We start from the raw sequence: 18956 nt of genomic DNA, 5'->3' as shown, positions 1-18956 counted from the left end.
TTTATGAAAAATTAGATCTGTAAATCATACCCTTATGCCTTACCCAATTAAACACCTTCCAAGAAGACCAGTTACTTACTATGTGCTCTCCTCTCCTGGGGAGCTAATAACAAATTAAAGGGCTGACATAAGACAATTATTAAGAATTTTATAGCTTAAGTTTGAGGTTCTAGTCACTTTTGCATTTGTGATATAAAGACAATTAAGATCATTAGGTAATGGTGTTTTTCAAACAAAATTTCCATATTAGTAATCCCCTTTCATAGCTCTTGATCAGCAGAACTAAAGTGTAGTACATGGAGAATGAAAGACAAGCTGCCCATATCTGCAAGTCAAATTTTCAAGACTAAGCAGCCAAAATAGAACAAGGAAATTCTGTTTGAATACTGACATATATTTGTAACATTCACAAACCCTACTTCGAATTTAAATTTACTTAAAAGTTATACTGTTCTGAGTGACTTTATAAATTAATGTAAAATTTTTGAGATTACAAAAACTAAATACTAATAAAATACCATTTTAACATGTCTCAGGCACTGGAGTTCCACACAAAAACTCATTTGGGGAAAAAATTTCATCCACTACTCAATCTGTAAATTGTTTAGACTGTTTATGTTCTCAACAACAGTCCTTAAAATTATGAAACTACTAACTATGAAATGAATGGCATTTTACATTAAAAAGTGAGAAAACGGGTGGCTAGCTGGCTCAGTCAGTAGAGCATGCAACTCATAATCTCAGGGTCCTGATGGTATAGAGCCTATTTTAAAAAAAATTAAAAACAAACAAAAAGTTAAAAAAAACCATAGAGCTGTATTACATACAGAGTAAGAGACATCAAGGATAAAAGGTACCATAAACTTAAAGAATGTAGTAAGTAGCAAGGGGCACCTGGCTGGCTCAGTTGGAGCCTGTGACTCTTGATCTGGGGATTGTGAGTTCAAGCCCCACACTGGGTATAGAGATTACTCAAAAATAAAATCTTAAGGGGCGCCTGGGTGGCTCAGTCAGTTGAGTGTCCGACTTCAGCTCAGGTCATGATCTCACAGTCTGTGAGTTCGAGCCCCGCGTTGGGCCCTGTGCTAACAGCTCAAAGCCTGGAACCTGCTTCAGATTGTGTGTTTCCCTCTCTCTCTGACCCTCCCCCGTTCATGCTCTGTCTCTCTCCGTCTCAAAAATAATAAAATAAAACACTAAAAAAAAATTTTTTTTAATCTTAAAAAAAAAAGAATTTAATAGGAAAAAAGGATGATCAAGGCATCTAACCAATTCTTTCAGGATCTGGAAGTTCTTGATTGAGGTTCCACAAAAGAACCTCACTAATCTCTAAAGAAACAAGGCGGTTTTATTTTTGTTCTCTGATGAAAACTATATGTTTAGGAAGTCTTAGGTTCATAGCTTCCATCTGAATTATTATAAAACAAATATTCGGGGAGCCTGGGTGGCTCAGTCAGTTAAGCGTCTGACTTCAGCTCAAGTCACGATCTCATGGCTTGTGAGTTCGAGCCCCACGTCAGGCTCTGGGCTGATAGCTCAGAGCCTGGAGCCTGTTTTGGATTCTGTGTCTCCCTCTCTCTGTCCCTCCCCTGTTCACACTCTGTCTCTGTCTCTCTCAAAAATAAATAAACATTAAAAAAAAATTTTTTTTAAACAAAAAAACCCAAATATTCTATAATTCTCATTTTTAAAGAATGGAACATGGTCCTCCATAGGGACTGAATAAAGTGGCATGAGATAAAAGGAAACAACAATTCTACAGGTTTATAAGTTACATTTAACAAGGTAAAATCGAGCATTATAAACTTAGCTTAACTTTGTAATTGGTAATAAGCTTTGTGTAGAAATAAGTATACTATATAAAGTTTCAAAGTATTTACCAAATTATAGGTAAACATTATACCCACACATCAGGGATTCCTAATGTAATCATAGTGCAGGGTAAGTTGTTATTTGGCTAACAGGTGGGTGACGTTCCTTTCATCTATGAAATTGCCACTTACTAGTAGAATGATTATGTCTCTTCTATACTTATAATCAAATTTATTAAAGGCTAAAATTCAAGAGTGCCAAGCACTTAAGACAAGCCTTCTTCAAAAGTATGAAGTTGTATACCTAATATTATATGGATATTATATTAATAATATACAACTTTAAGAGTGAAATTCTACCATTCCTCACCTCCATTTGTTGGAATAGACTATAATTTTGTGCCCTGCTCCTTATTCTAGGCACTGACAATGAGATTAAAAGCCAAAACTAAACCAGTTAAAAGAGACAGGCACTTCAAGGGGCATCTGGCTAGCTCAGTCAGAGGAGCGTGCCACTGTTAGTCTTGTGGTCGTGAGTTCAAGTCCCACATTGGGTGTAGAGATTACTTAAATAAATAAAAACTTAAAAAAAAAAAAAAAGACAGAAACAGGCAGTTCAAGAAAATTATGGGAGCTCCTGGGTGTCTCAGTCGGTTAAGCATCTCTTAGTTTTGGATCAGGTCATGATCTCATGGTTCACAAGATCCAGTACATCGGGCTCTACCCTGGCAGCACAGAGCCTGCTTGGTATTCTTTCTCTCCCTCTCTGCCCCTCCCCCCAAACACTCTCTCTCAAAATAAATAAACATTTTAAAAAAAAGAAAATTATGAATTGCCTGCCTGTTACATTTTATAACTTTCTGTTAAGGAAAAAAAGGGATCATGTAACTTACTATATCAAAATTTGTATCACAAAAACAAGATAGCCTATCTAAATCTGACTTCCTATACTTTATCATAACTGCCAATACTTACTGAGTCTATTTCCCAAAGACAGCCACATCATATACACTTTCCACATCCTCTTCTTTCAAAATGGCATGGGGATGGGACTCAATATTACCTACCCTTGAATCTGAACAAGACCAAGACTACTGCAAAAGTGACACTGCAAGACTTCCAAGGTAAGGTCATATACTACAGCTACCAGCTGACTCTCTCAGGACACACAGCTTGGAAGCCCAGACCTACCATGTAAAGAAATCTGGTTCCCCTGAAGCCACCATGCTGAAGAGATCTTACAAAAAAAAGTACACAGACCTAGAGAGAGATACCAGGGAGTCCCAGATGTTTCAGTCTTCTCAGCCCAGGCACCACACGTGTGACTGATAATGTCAGTGGGTGAGTTTTTTGGTGACTACAGTCCCCAGCCTTTATGCTGTTCTAGGCTGACACCAAGTGGAACAGGAATGATCTAACCCTACCCAGCCCTGCTCAGATCTTAGATTTATAAGCAACATGACTGTTTTAAGCCATTAAATGTTGGGAGTTGGTTATCATGCAGCCATAGTAACTAGAAGAATGCTTGATATGTAGTAACTTGTTTAATGTTTACAACAACCATATCAGGTAGGTACTATTAGTATCCTCATCTTAATAAAACAGACTGAGACACAGAATTACATGACTTGCCCAAAGTCGGACAAATATAAAACACTAATGCCAAAGTTGATTGCCAGACTTACACATAGGAAAAATCTGAGTAAATCACAGATTTGAGAAATACTGAAATACAACCCATATCATACATCAAAATAACTGACAGTTTCACTTGGTGTGCACACACAAGAAGTTGTTTCTTTGCTTTTGCACACCTATATAGCACACACAAAGGATATTTAAGACTTAGATATAACTTGACTCATTTAGGCGGGTAGATAGCTTTGATAACAAGATAAACTATTAAATATGATTCCTACAAGTCAATTAGTTTCATAAAAAAAGTAGTAAAAGTCAATTAGTCAATTAGTTTCATAAAAAAAGTCAATTAGTTTCATAAAAAAAGGTCACAGAAAGCAACCCAATCCTCAGGTAGAACTTGTCCCAAATTTAGAACTTAGACCATTAGAACAGGAGCCTAACAAAGTCAACATAAAATCCAACTCCAAATATTAATTGTTTAGAGATAAAGGGGAAGTCACTTTCATTTTTCTTTATCAAGAACAAATAATAGGGGGGGTCTGGGTGGCTCAGTCAGTTAAGCGTTCGATTTCAGCTTAGGTCACGATCTCACGGTTTGTGGGTTTGAGCCCCACGTCTGGCTCTGTGCTAACAGCTCAGAGCCTGGAGCCTGCTTCAGATTCTGTGTCTCCCTCTCTCTCTGACCCTCCCCCACTCACACTCCATCTTTCTCAAACACTAAAAAAATTTTTTAAAAAAGATCAAATAAGAGGCGCCTGGGTGGCGCAGTCGGTTAAGCTTCCGACTTCAGCCAGCTCACGATCTCGCGGTCCGGGAGTTCGAGCCCCGCGTCAGGCTCTGGGCTGATGGCTCAGAGCCTGGAGCCTGCTTCCGATTCTGTGTCTCCCTCTCTCTCTGCCCCTCCCCCGTTCATGCTCTGTCTCTCTCTGTCCCAAAAATAAATAAACATTGAAAAAAAAATTTTTTTTAAAAAAAGATCAAATAATTATGAAATTGGTCGTAAATGGGACTAAAGAATTTAGATCACATCAGATTTCTGTAAGCCCATCTGATTTTGTCTTCCAAACTGCTATGGTACCACAGGCTTTTAGATCTCTAAACTCAGAAGCAATTAGAAAAAATAAGTAAGAAAGAAAAAAAGAAGTAAAGACAAGTGCTTGTTTTATTATGTGTGCTACACATGCTCAAGTCACATCTCCCTAAGGCCCTCCCTACTCACCTAAGGTGGAAAGAAATCTGCTTCCTTATGATCTGGTTGATTTGTATTATGAATCACCTATAAGCCTCTCATTTTGAGTAAACTCCTAAATCTAGGTAGTGCAGTGCCTTGCACACAGTAAATGCTCACATACTTTTAGTGACAAATTTAAGTAGGATTTTTAAGGCAAGGAAAATATATGGCTTTGTCACACTGAGATAATCATAAAAATTAATTGGAGGCACACTAAAAATCATTAGCCAAAACCAAGATATTATTATTACTATTGTTACTGTAATTACAAGCTATTATCACTGTAATTTAAAAAGCTAAAATGGGTTTTTCTAATCAAGAAAAAGACTACTCTCCATCCCTACAATTATTTCTCTGAATAAAAACAAAAGATTTTTTCCTTAAGACCCAGCAGCATTCACTAAATTGGTCAAAAGGGACTTTATGCAACAATGATGAAATATAGCCTATGGAAAACAAGTAGGTTGCATTCTTATATCACTACTATGCACTGTGCACATCATTTTAAATTTCCTTCTCATTTCTAGTCTAGTCCAGAAAGCAATAGTCTAGTCTATTGCTCTTTAAGATTACTCCACCCACATTTTTCACAGTTTAAGACAAGATCAGCAAGAAATTATCTTCAAAAACACTGTAATACTAGAAACATTCTATTTCAATATAATTACATTACAAGGAGTTATCTTTTACCTTTTTTATCTTTTACCTTCTTAAAAAGATTTCCAGGAAAATGTCTATATGCAAAGACAGTACGTAAAAAAATCTGCTGTGAAGAATAACACCCATTTTATACAGAAGCAATCATTACTTGGTTTGTTGTTTTTTTTTTAAGTTAGTTTTAAATCATAAATATGATTTTATCAGATGATTTCAGAACACACATTTCTGACAAAAATGCCTCCAGTAGTCCTCAACACCTCAAAAGACATTTCAAATGACTGTCAACATGAATTTAAAGCACTAAAAAATTCCACAGCTGATTCATCCACTATCAGAACTTTAACAAGTATTTATAAAAAGCAATGACATAAGTTTTATAATTTAGAAATGAACTTGGGGCACTTGGGTGGCTCACTTGGTTAGGTGACCAACTTCAGCTCAGGTCATGATCTCACAGTTTGTGAGTTCGAGTTTTTAAAAAAAAAAAAAAAAAAAGAATACATTACAATGCTAGTCTATATCAACATCAGTACATAGAAGGAAAAAAAAAGAAATGAACTAGTAAATGTATTCACTGAGAAATACAAATGTCCTTCTAAAATCCCTGTTTTCTCTAATTAGTATCACTTCATCTTTCTAGAATATTGAAACATAAATGAAAACCAGAAAGACAGAGACTTAGAAAAGCATTAAAATTAAAGAAATAAAATGCCAATAAAGACTCTCTATTCCCCTAAAGACTGAAAAACTACAACACTTAAATATCAACTTTTGTATTTCATAGTCTTAAAAGAGATACAGGCTATGTATATTATAATTACAAATGAAAATGAGGCCCAGAAATGTAAATGAATTCAAGTACTTAAGTTATTCTTTGCAAAAGAAACAGGTTGAAATTTAAAATAGCCACTGACTTAATACTATTTTAATTAAACTTTCCTAGTCCAGGCTGGTTATAAGAATCACTTAGGCAATATAGTAGCTAAGACCACATCCAGAGCCAGGACTGCCTGCATTCTCAAGGAGCTGTGTAACTCTGGGCAAGTTATGTCTGTGCTTTCTCGCCTCATTAGCGGTTTGTGAGGATGCAGTGAACTGAAGTTCATAAAATCTTTTCAATTAGCTCAAGAGTCTCAGATTCATAAGCAAAATAGACACTCGCAGTTTTCTCCTAAAATAGTATATGCATTTTTTTTGTTGTTGGGAAACAAAATATGGGAGGTCCACTTTCTAAATAACTCAAAAATCAAAAAATAAATAATTCAAACATCATGGTTTTTCTCAAATACTGTTTCCACATATGCTGTTAAAAAGAATGGGGGGAAGGGATGCCTTGGTGCCTCAGAAGAGCACGTGACTCAATTTCGGGGTCATGAGTTCAAGCCCCATAATGGGCTTAGAGATTACTTTAAATTAAAAAAAAAAAAACTTAAAAAGAAAAGATTTTGGGGAAGATATAAGGCACAAAACAGTTCTCCTTATTTCTTATAGTCCTGATAGTAAGAAAGAAGAAATTGTGTATCAAGTACATCCACATGCAATTAAATTCAACCAATCCCTGAATTCTGAAGATAGGCAATGCAATAGGTGAGTGAGTGCAGCTGAAGGTAAGTAAAGGAAGTATTAAAATAAATAGAACCAGATTTTAATTCTTAAAAAATGTTACAGCCTAGACAAGACAAACACAAATGAATATTTCAATACAACACCGTAAATTACGGTGATTTTTGAACCCAGAAGAACCTATCTAAAGTATCTTTGAGATCCTGGATAAAGCAAAGCCATGCTTGCAATATTCTGGGTTTGTCTAAAGGATAAAAGAGAATATTTGCCAAGTCTACATCTGAATTATCGTATTTGAGCTCCAAATTATTTTATGTTGTTTAAACCCTCACTTTTAAGAAAAAGAATCAATCTGAAGTTCAAAGAAATGAAATGATTACAAGCAGTCTCTAGTAAAGCCAGTACTACAATTTCAATCACTTATTTTCACCAGAGTTTTCTTTTCACATCTCTAGGCATGAGAAAGGGAAGGATAAATGACTCTCTGAATTAAATAGAGCCCTAGGCCCTTTACATATTCCATCTCATTTAATCACAACACGAAGGTATTCTATTTTGCAGGCAGGGAAACAACTTCTAAGAAGTTAAATTATAATTCCTTCTAACTTAAGGTTCATGCTCTTTCACTACCCAACTTTTCTCTTAGTTATTTTAGTGCTGGATATGTCTGGAAAAGTAAGCAAGCTATTGTTCCAAAGAAATCCTCAAGAAAAAAGCTTTTTACTCAGAAATAATAACAATATTTTTCTTACAGGCACTCAGGAAATTAGCTTTTCTTTCCTTTGATTCTGTTTCCCAAGCATGACTTTTCCTCCAACTTCTACCCCAGCTCAAATCTCTTCAGTTCACACCTGTACTATTCCTACTACTTCCTAATTGGTCTCCCAGCTCCCAAAATTTCCAACCTTTGCCACATTTTCCTTTAACACAGCAGTTTCATCATTCATCCAAAATACATTTAAGAATACCTAAGGGGCACCTGGCTGTCTCAGTCAGTAGAGCATGTGACTCTTGATCTCAGGGTTACATAAATTCGAGCCCTATGTTAGGTCTGTAGAGATTACTTAAAAATAAAATCTTGGGGCACCTGGGTGGCTCATCAGGGGCATGATTTTGGCTCAGGTCACGATCCCAGCATCATGGGAACTGCTCAGGGTACAACCTGCTTGGGATTCTCTCTCTCTCCCTCTGCTCCTCTCCCTCACCCCCGCACTGCTCGCTCTCGCTCTCTCTCTCTAAAATAAAAAGAAAAATTTTTAGTAAATAAATAAAATCTTAAAAAAAAAAACAAACTAAAATAAGCATCAGGCACTGTGCCAGGTGCTGTGAATAGAACAATCATCAAGAGACACAATTCCTATTCTCAGGGAGCATACATTCTAGCAGGAGAGATAAACAGTAAATAATAAAATTGTTAACAAGGTCAAGGAAGAACCTGGGAATGCTAGCAATGTGACTAACATAGAATCAGGAATAGTTTGCCTGAGAAAATGCTTGAGATAAGATCTGAATGTGACTAGGATTGACAAAAACAGAAGTTGGGGTGAGGAAAAAGAATCTGATTCACAAACCTATACTGACAAAATGCCCACATCTGTGTTGGCATGCAAAATCTCACTTTAGCCATTCTTATTTCTCAGTTCCAATGTGAATCCTCTGATCTAGGCAGAAAGCCTCGTGAACATGGTGGGCTCTTTCTTTTCTGTTTCATTTAGGCTTTCTAAAAATTTCTCATCACTCACCTAACCCTAAAACTCAGCCCTCTCCCCACCAAAACTTTAATCACTGACTACAATACTCTCCAGTTTTTATTTTAATGTACTGTGTCACAAACAATTTACAGAAAAACTAGGAAAAACAACGGAGTCATCTTTTTAGTCTTCTCATTAAAAACTAAGTATCTGGGGGTGCCTGGCTCAGTCTGCCCAGCAGGGGACTCTTAATCTCAAGGTAGTGAGTTCAAGCCCCACACGGGGCATGGAGCCTACTTTAAAATAAAATTAAATTAAATTAAAATAAAAACGAAGTATCTGGGGAGGCGCTATCACATTTCTCTCTTATCACTAAACAGAGCACCATGCTAACAGAGTAAATGCTCAAAATGTGATTTTTTTTTTTTTTAAACATCCATCCATCCCTCTGATCCATGCCCAAAATTGTCCATTTAGTTCTAAGGCCAATATAACCACTATTTTCACAAAAGCAAACTATCAGTCATAAAAATGAACTCAACATGTGGTTAGATCACTGCAAATCCATTACCATTACTAGAAAACATACCCCAAAGACTTTTAGTAATAGGTCAGCAGCTTCGCTTACATATTAAAAACCATTAAAAAGTATTGAGGCCTTTTAGGTCAACCACTGAATAGATATACATGGTAAAGAAAGCTGATTAAAATGTAGATTTTGTAATGAAATATTTGACCTGGCATTTCCTTTTGCAAGTTTCTGCAGCACTCATTTACAGATACTTGCCACACATTTAACAGCTGGTCTGGCACTTTTTGGCATTCAGATCTTATACTGCTTCATAACAACAAAAGATCATTACTAGCTATTTCTAGTTCATTTGTGCAGTCTGTCTCCCCTCCTCGTGAGGTCTCATAGTCACCAGTTTAAGTGAGAGCCAGAATTCAAACCACACATTCAGACTCAAATCACAGACTTAAACCACTACTCCTTATACTTTCTCCTTAACTTCAAAATTTCCATTTAACTTTAATAAAATGTTAAGCATTTTTATACAATAAATGCCTTAATGATTTGGAAAAAACCCTCTGGTGACTATCCATTTTGGATTTTCCATACTCATACTCATTTATAAAAACGTGTTTTATAAAAATTCACAATTTCAGAATTGTCCGATCACTTAATAAACATTTATCATGCACCTCTGGACCTCCTCTAAGTTGGCAGGGGTTTTTTTTTGGGGGGGGGGGGTGGTAAAGTAAACCCTAGTCCCAACATGGGCCTTGAACTCACAATCCTGAGATCAAGAGTCATATGTTCTACCAACTGAGCCAGCAGTAGTTCTTAACCTAGACCAAACTCTTTTGAAAAGCTGATAGAAGTTGTTGACATCTTCTCAGAGACACATAAAATTTTGCATATCACCTCAATGGCCTTACTGGAGTACACTGACCCAATACCCTTTTAAATTTATCAATACCACAATACAATGATCCAACCAAAGGCACTAATTCCTAGCCCTCAGTTTATAGTCTCCTTTATTTATACAAATTCTATTGTTGGCATTTCCATTTAATTATAACCCACTATATCCAAGATACTGTGTTTAGACACAATAAAGATCTAAATGAACTGAACTGTCCCTGTTCTCAAAAATACCACTGTACAACAAAAAAGGATAAAGCAAGCATTCAAATAGCATGGATTCTTCAGAAAATTTCACAGGACTCTTAAAATCTTCACAGTAAAAGCTAAACTTTCTTCACAGTTAAGAAACTAAGACTCAAAGATATTACTTAAAATCATAATACAAAAATCTGAATTGTTTCCTTTAACTCAGATTACATGTTCTTAATACTGAAATATTCTACACCTCTCCACCTATAGAATAGAGCCATAGGCTGGGAGAGAAAAAAGACAAAAAATACATATGTGAGAACTAAAAGGAAAAAGAAATGAAAACCAGGAAAGGATTCGTTGTGGCATTTTGATGGGTTTTAAAAGGTGGCCTCAGTGAAAAAATCTGAAAGAATTATTGTGTAACAGGGTATGAATGAAAAGAAAAATAGGAAAAACTTCTCTGCTGAATAAAAAGACAGGAAGAATAAAACATAAGCAGGTATATTTAGGTCATAAAAAGCCTTTGTGGCTTCTTCCTGCTGTCTCAGATCACTTACTCTGAGGGAAAATAGCTGCTATGTCAGGAGCACACACAAACAGATATTGACTTGGTGAGTAACTGAAGCATCCTGCCAAGTGCTACAATAAGTGAGCCATCTTGGAAACACTTTTCTAGCCCCAGTCAAGTCTTCAGATGACTGCAATGCTGGCCAACATTTTCACTGCAACCTCATGAAACCCTGAGCCAGAACCACCCAGTTAAGCCTACCACTCCTCTCAGAAACCACACGTGGTAAGAAATTCTGTTCCCTGAAGTTGCTAAAGTTGAGACAAATTTATTACACGGCAATAAACAGCTAATACAATTGGCAAGGTGTGAAATTTGACTTTATTTACATTAGAGCCAATGAAGTTTTGTGCTAGGAACTAGAGCAAAACCTACGGTTGGAATTAAGTCTCACAGCAATATGCAACATGAAGTGGGAAGTATTTTTTCCTCCCATTTTCCACAATACTCAGTAAAGAGTCCTACACATAGTAAATACCTGTTTGGTTAGTAAGTCAACTTACACACAGGATTCTCTAATTGACTAAACATAGTAGTCTTTATGTTCCTTAAAAGTATAATGGCCCCTCAGAATCTCTCCATAAATTCAATCCTGAAGTCTAGTTTTTTTTCATGGTTTGTTTTTGGCACAGAGCCATACCTTCCTTAACTGAGAGTTACAGATTATCAATGAAAACTGAGAGCTACTACAAGCTTCTTTCCCTAATCAAAATAAAAAGGTAGCTTAAAGAATGATTTCAGAGCCTATAGACAGCTGCTTCAGAGTTGAAGCGGCAAATACTGAAAGTTCATCATGGAGACACCTGGGTAGTTCAGTTGGTTAAGCATCTGACTCTTCAGCTCAGGTCCCAATCTCATGGTTCTTAAGATGGAGGCCCTTGTGTGGCTCCGCACCGGCAGCATGGAGCCTACTTGGGATTCTCTCTTTCTCTGCCCCTCCCCACTCACTTGCACAAGCCCTCTCTCAAAATAAATAAACATTTTTTTTTTAAAAAGGAGTCCAAGGGGCACCTGGGTGGCTCAGTCGGTTAAGTGTCCGACTCTTAATTTCTGCTCAAGTCATGATCTCATGGTTGCTCATGAGAGACAGAGAAGAGCCCCACATTGGGCTCTGGGCTGGCACTGTGGAGCCTGCTTGAGATTCTCTCTCCCTCTCTTTTTGCCCCCCCCCCCCACCCCACACTCAGGTTATCTCTCAGAACTAAATAAATGAAAGAATGAATGACTGGTTAGCCTCTATGTCATAAGATCTTCCAAATCATACTAATGAGAAATTGGGCAATATAGGTCTATCTCACCAGCATCTGAGCAATGTTAGTTATACCTCAAAGTTTGCAACCTGTAAGGCTGGGATTCCAAATTTTGATCCACAAAATGGTAAGGGCCTCTGGCCTTCCTGATCATTAAGTTTCAAACTATATGCCCTTCCCTATCATCCCATCCTTACACATGCCCTTTTACTTGACATCTGGACTTACCCAGAAAGGCTGATAAAAGTGGCTGAAAAGTAGTCTTGGCTTTTTCAAAATAAGTCATGGTTTCTATTCTAGTTGAAAATATATATATATAGACATATATACAAAAAGACAACCACAATAAAGTTATTATCAGTTCACTTATACAGATAAGAAGGTAAGAATATTTTCAATGTATAATCTGACTCAATAGCTAAAATTTGTCAACTAAAAAAATTTCAGAGACATTTTAAATTCTAAAATTCTATTTAAACATTAATTAGCCTCTAAAGTAACCCAAAAGGTTATAATTTTTAAGTGATAATTTTTTAAAAAGTACTTAAGCTTAGGTTCAAAGTAAAAGAGAAACTAGTTTTTAATGGTCTTGCACAGCTCAATATTCCTCCAAAGAAAAGAAATTACATTTCTTTTTCTAACTTTATCAAAATAAACACACTAATAACACACTTACTCTGGTTTTGAATAACTTTCTCACAGGAAAAATAACCAATGTTTTTGTACCAAGTGTCATTTATTCATTTTATAAATTAGTCACTTTTCACCACACAACACTTAGAGTACACACTTGTAGACTGACACTTTGGATCATGAGCTTTCATATCTAAGTCTTTATATCTAAATGTTTCTTAAAAAGAAGCACTTACAGTCAAAAATATTTAAGATATTTCAACAAATTCTAAAATATGCTAGATAAACTCAAAAGCATGATCTCATTTCAAAGTGAGAAAAAATGAATGGTATTCTAAAAGAAACAGTAAATTTTAATGATAAAATCATTTTGATAGGAATGCCTCAAGTTTTTTAAAAGCACTTTAAAACCACAGTATCTTTCCATCGGTTACAAAAATATACACCTCCTACCATGAAATCAATTTATAAAATCCACATAGATTAGTGTAATCTGCAGGACAGTTCATAAGAACTATGATTCCTTCCCAAATTTAAAAGGACTCTTAAAAAAAAAAAACTTAAAAGGCAACAAGGGGTCATTTCAGAATTAAGATTATCAAGACCACCATAACCAGCTTCACCAGTAAAGCTTTTTCATACAAGTGATAAATTTATTACCTTGAAACAGTAAAATGATTACGATATTTTGTAGTCTCTTATGTTCAAGCATTAAGAAAACCAAGTATGTTTGATTATCAGGTCTGAACCTTATTTGGACTTGTGGCACTGATATCTCTTACTCCTTACTCTGAAATATGATGTAAAATTAGATATTCCAGTGTATACCTTATAAATATGAAGTCAAAACTCCACTTCCTGAAATACTATTTGACCAACCATCATCCCCTAAAGGGATGTAGTAGACAGATATTTAAAAAAAAAAAAAAAAAAAAAAAAAAAAAAAAAAAAACAAGATTAAGAAAAAAAAATCCTGACACATACACCTTGCTATTTAAGGTGAAGTATTTTTACTCGTGAAATGGAAATAGCAGGGGACTTGATAATGTACTTTATTCAGATCCAGCTCTACCACTTGCATTCTATACTTACTGTTTTGAGTAAGACACTCAACTTGCTTCTTCATCTGTTAAATGGAAGTCAAAATAATACCTATCTTGCACCAGAGTTGTGCGAATGAGGCGGAGATATTTAAATTGTGCAGTACTAAGTGTGTGTGTGTGTGTGTGTGTGTCCGCCCTCTAGATAAATGGAAGAACTATGGTAGATGCTAACTGTATACACTAATATCAACTTTCAAACGTCTACTGGTACCAATGAAGGAGGATATAATAAAATGATAAATAACATATACTTCATTGTGTGGTTCTCATCAATTAGTGGTCTTGAAGACATTCTCCTTCCTGCCATGCCTATGTAGTTTAGTACAATTTTTGTAGTCTATTTTAGCCCATCCAAGATGTTTTCCTCACTAGCTGTATCTAAAGCTGTATTTTCATAATATTTAAAGCTTGGTATTCCTTATAATATTAAATATGAACCAAAATGGTCTTTTTATCAGTTACCAATCAAAATTTCTAGAACTTTAGAATAAAGCTTTTCAAGCCAAATCAATATGGATTGTTAAAAATTCTACTGTTCATCAAAATACTCGATGGTCAAAATACATGCTAGTATACTTTAGAAGCAGAACATACATGACATGGTTCTCTGTGCTTAAAAAAGTATATTAAAAACCAATTAGTTTCCAAAGTGATCAAAAGTAATAACAATTGAAACATACTAATAAATTTTAATGTCTTGAAAAAATGAAGCTTATTTTTGTTGGTATCCACGTTATTTCTCACAAGCTTTAAAAAAACGTTACTTTCTTCAGCGAGCTCTCCAATACATGACTTTAAATATTATCCTCTAAAATCATGACATCCATGTTAAAGCACTACTATATAAAGATTATAAACGACACACTAATAGAGTGTTTCCTTCCAGACTGTATTTTATTATGATTCCAACTCTTTGATTCCGTAAAATTACTTTAAAGGATATCAACTCATTATTCTTTTCTACAATAATTTATACTTGTTTTAAACTTTCTCCCAGATTTGATCACAAATAGAAGCTACTAAAATCAGTTTGGAGATCATATTAATGACCACACATGAGGAATTTTAGAAGCACTGATTAAATATAAAAGACTAGTCTTTTCCCTATTAAGTAGCGAAAAGTGATAGTTGGGGTCTCCTCCCCGAACAAGGAAGTTCTGTTAAATCCAGGCGAGACCAGCCATGTTGGAAAACACTTGTCAATTATAGTTCTGACAAGTGTTCGCGAACACGGTTGGATGAAGCTAACCTTGTGTACTGAGGTGTGTACATCAAGGCCCTCTTAAGTCCTGCCAGAGGATCTGGGCCTACTTTGAGGATTGTTTCTGAGTTAGAGCTGTCCTTAGGTTCGTAAAGAGTGTAGAGTCGAGGGGAAAGAGGGCGGGGAAAGGAGAGTTGGGGGGAAATGGTTTGAGAGTTGGAAGCGGCTATCCGCAGCGAGAGGGGCGCGGCGACCAGAAGAGATTTGCGAGTTGAGAACCTGGGGGAAGGGCTGAAGATTTGGGGAGCGGGGAGATCTCAGCAAAAAGTCCCCTCGGCCCCCTCTGAGGGGCCCATGAGTGCAAGAGGAGGAAGAGAAGGGAAAACGCTTCAGTGCACTGACCTGTCCTCCGAGTCCATGCGGCTCAGGGGTTCCCCATCCGACGACATCTCCAAGCTGCCTCGCCGGCCCCCGGAGGTCGCGCTGCTTCCGCCACCCCCGGTCCCGTAGCCCTCATCGCCGCCACTAGAGACGACGCTGCTGCTACTGCTGCCGCCCCCGCCGCCGCCCTGGCTGCCCCGCGGTCCCTTGGGTTCCTCCAGGCCCTCCTTGCCGTCCCCATCCCCGCTGCTGCTGCTGGCGGCGCCGGGGCTGAGCGAGCGCGTCTCGTCGCTGCTGCTCCCGCCGCTGCTGCCCACCAGGCTCTCGGCGCTACTCTCCTCCTCGCCCCCGCCGCTGCTGCTGCTCTCGTCCTCCTCCTCCTCGTCCTCTTCTTCGTCCTCGTCCTCCCCGGCCTGGCTGGCGCTCTCGGGGCTCGGCTCCGACATCGTCTCCGCCTCGCCGCCCCCCACTCCGCCGCCACCGCCGCCGCCCCCACCGCCGCCGCCGCCGTTCAACAGCAGCACAGCCACCGCCTCGGCCTCGGCCTCCTCTTCCTCCTCCTCTTCTTCCTCCTCCTCCTCGGGGGGCTCAGCCCGGCCCCGCGCCGCCGGGCCAGGGCTGCCGGGGGGCAGAGGGCTCAGGCGAGAGAGCTCCTCCAGGTCGGCCATGTCGGTGATAGCGGCGGCCATGGCGGCGCCTGCTCCTCCTCCTCCTCCTCCTCCTCCCCGCCGCCGCCGCCTCCCTCTCCCGACTCTAGCTCCCTCGCCCCCTCCCAAACGCCCAAAACTCCGCCGACGCCGCTGCAGAGCAGGAGGAGGGCCCGCGAGCTGCGTCAGCCTACACACGCGCTACGGAGCCCGCGCGGGGACAGGCGCGCGACTGCGCGCATTCACGCGGAGACGGTTGCGCGCCTGCGCGGCGGCACGAGGTAGCGCCTCCCCCGGGCCGCGGATTCCGCGCCCGCGCCCCCACCCGTGTACCCGCCCGGCACCCGCCCGGATCCGCCGAGTCCTCAGAGTTTCTTTGGGGCCTTCCCACGCCTTCCCCTTCCTCGCAGCCGCCAGGACACGCAGAACGAAAGCTTGAGTGCTAGCCGGGGATTTTAACAGCCGTCTGAGTTCTCACGATAAAGTCATTCATTCCGGGGATGTTTGGGGAGTGCCCCTGGGTACCGGCAATGAGCCAGGCAATGAGCCCTGGGCTTCTGAGAGCTTGTAATCTACGAGGAGAGATCTTTAAAATGGATAAAAATAAGTAATACAATGCAAGGTACTAAATCCATATGGGCAGCCACAGGTTTTGGTCCAACCTTCGTTTGAATACCCCAAGAAATGGTTAAATCAGTATCAGAGCTAATGTGTCTTATGTTCAAGATCTTCAAACTTGTTAGCTCAGGAGTCCTGTAAAACAATTTTGTACATCCTTAATATAGTTTAAAAATAAATATACATTTTTCTTCAGCTTGTTATAAATATTTTATAACTGTCACACTTTTAAATGTAGCCAATGAACTCTAAATACTGCAGGGATTTAATATCCACCAATATCCACTTTTTAAAATACAATTTCTTTTATACTTGGTTAATTTCCATCCTTCCTTTATCTTCTGGAACTCTTTTATATTCGGCATCCCCTTCAGAATTTTATACTAATAATGAATGTCCTATTTGAACTATTGTATTGATCATCTTATATTTCCTTGTAATAAAATGAAATAAATTGAAATTTAAGGGTTTTTTAATTTCCTGTTATCATAAAATCCTAAATCTTATTATTTCAATTGATCAAAACACATATTTTAAATACTTACATGTATGTAAGTATTAAACACAAAAGTTAAATTTTGTTGGAAATGCATCTTACAGAGATGGAACTCCTAGTTCCAACTAGTCTATTTTATTGGTGGATGAGTAATTACTAGAATGAGAACAAGTTCAGCATCAATTCTATTCCAAGTTTTCAATTCCATGGATGCATGCATTGAAGAAACTTGTTTCCAAAAATGAGTGGATGAAAATGAATGGAGTTTTTAGTAATGCCACTCGAATCTTTGAACCCTTTCCAAGTTATATACCAAAAAAAAAAAAAAAAATCACATAAAGATCTAACAAAAAGTACTTTCATTTTTTATTAAATGTTTTATTTATTTCTGAAAGAGCACAGGCAGGGGAGGGACAGAGAGAGGGGGACAGAGGATCTGAAACAGGCTCTGCGCTGACAGCAGAGTAACTGATGTGGGGTTTGAACTCCTGAGCCTAGAGGTCATGACCTAAGCCAGTCAGAGACTAACCGACTGAGCCACCCAGGTACCCCTAACAAAAATGGTCAGCTGACAGCTCTTATTAGTTTATAAACTTTGTTGAAAGCAAGTAACCTGAAACCAGGAGACTTGTAAAGGATGTGTTACCCATTCTCATTTACCAGTCAATTGTTCCTTTTCTGATGTCCTAGAGATTTTTTGCTCCCCCCATCCCTCCCCCCCCCCCCCCCCCCCGCCCCAGGGTATTGCACCTAGGTAAAATTTGGGATGGGGAAGAATTATGCCTTTCTTTTTTTAAAGTAGGGGAGGGGCGGTTGGGATAAGGAAGGCTGGAAAGAACTTTACACTCTGACCCCAGAGGCATACTTTCAGGCAGATCACTTTTAGAGACAGCCACCTGAGAGAAGTGAGGATCTGAGAACTGATTATGTTAAAACAGTAGTCTCCTACTCATACACATCTTGAAAAGTCTTCATAGACCATGAGTACTCCAGTTTTGTATCTGCTGCCTTAGGCCTTTGGATAGCTATTATATGTTCCATATGTTGCCTCAAGGGAAAGCAAAAAATTTTTAAATAATAGTATGGGGCATTATGGTTTACAAATACCTTTAGACACACATACAATGCAAAATCCTAACCTCAAACATTTCAGCCTCAAAGCCACTCTTTGAGAAAGACAAGGAATGTCCTATCCTGTATTGTAAATTAAGTACTATCAGAGAGTTTAACTGAAAAGTGTATACTAAGTGTATGTGCCAGGCACTGTACTAAACCCTGGAAATTAGGGTTAACATTTAGCTGAGCTAATCAAGGAAAACTTCATAAAGGATGTAGAATTTGAACAAATTTGTATAGTAACATATATAACTACATGTAAGTTTAATTAATTTGAGCTGAATCTTGAAGAGTGACAAATAGAATTCTATGTGAGGGGGAATTCTAGGACTGAGAAATAAAAACATGGAAACACATAAAAATTTATTCTGGACAGTGTTAATCAACCATGAGAAAGCAATCTAGAAAACTAAAAAAGACTTTAAGATTAGATTGCATAAAATCTTGAACAAACAAATTGACTTTGGAAGACAACATACACTGAGATTTGTTTTTTAAAGATGTGCTGATATGATTGAAGTTATTTGTAATGGTGGCTAATGCATAGGGGATAAGAAGAAAAGTGTGAAGAGAGTGAAAGTGAATGGGGATTCAACATGTGGAAATGGCAGTTATCAAAGCGACAAGTGAATGCATTAGCTGCAGTATTTGTTGGACTTGGAGAATACAATGAGCTATCTTGGAACTGGCTAAAGTTCAGGTCCCACCCATCCCCAGAGACTTTT

General features: G+C 38.2%; 1 protein-coding gene across 2 annotated transcripts in view; it reads right to left on the bottom strand.

Annotated features, from left to right (window-relative positions):
- The window catches only part of AEBP2 (AE binding protein 2), a 72614-nt gene extending 54545 nt beyond the window's left edge, over positions 1–18069 (bottom strand). The window contains exons 1-2 of one of the 2 annotated variants that reach the window (XM_047866943.1): positions 18065–18069; positions 15376–16075 (exon numbers count right to left, since the gene is read on the bottom strand). In XM_047866943.1, the coding sequence (XP_047722899.1) occupies positions 15376–16075; positions 18065–18068 (704 nt within the window). In that variant the 5' untranslated portion in view covers position 18069. Of the gene's footprint in view, positions 1–15375; positions 16089–18064 lie in introns of those variants that run through there. The other variant, XM_047866944.1, reaches the window with a different exon arrangement.
- Between the last annotated feature and the right edge of the window lie 887 nt (positions 18070–18956).

This window comes from Prionailurus viverrinus, chromosome B4 (genome assembly GCF_022837055.1).
Source record: "Prionailurus viverrinus isolate Anna chromosome B4, UM_Priviv_1.0, whole genome shotgun sequence".
NCBI lineage: Eukaryota > Metazoa > Chordata > Mammalia > Carnivora > Felidae > Prionailurus > Prionailurus viverrinus.
The sequence above is the reverse complement of the archived record's forward strand: the minus strand, read 5'-3'. Positions and strand labels throughout refer to the sequence as shown.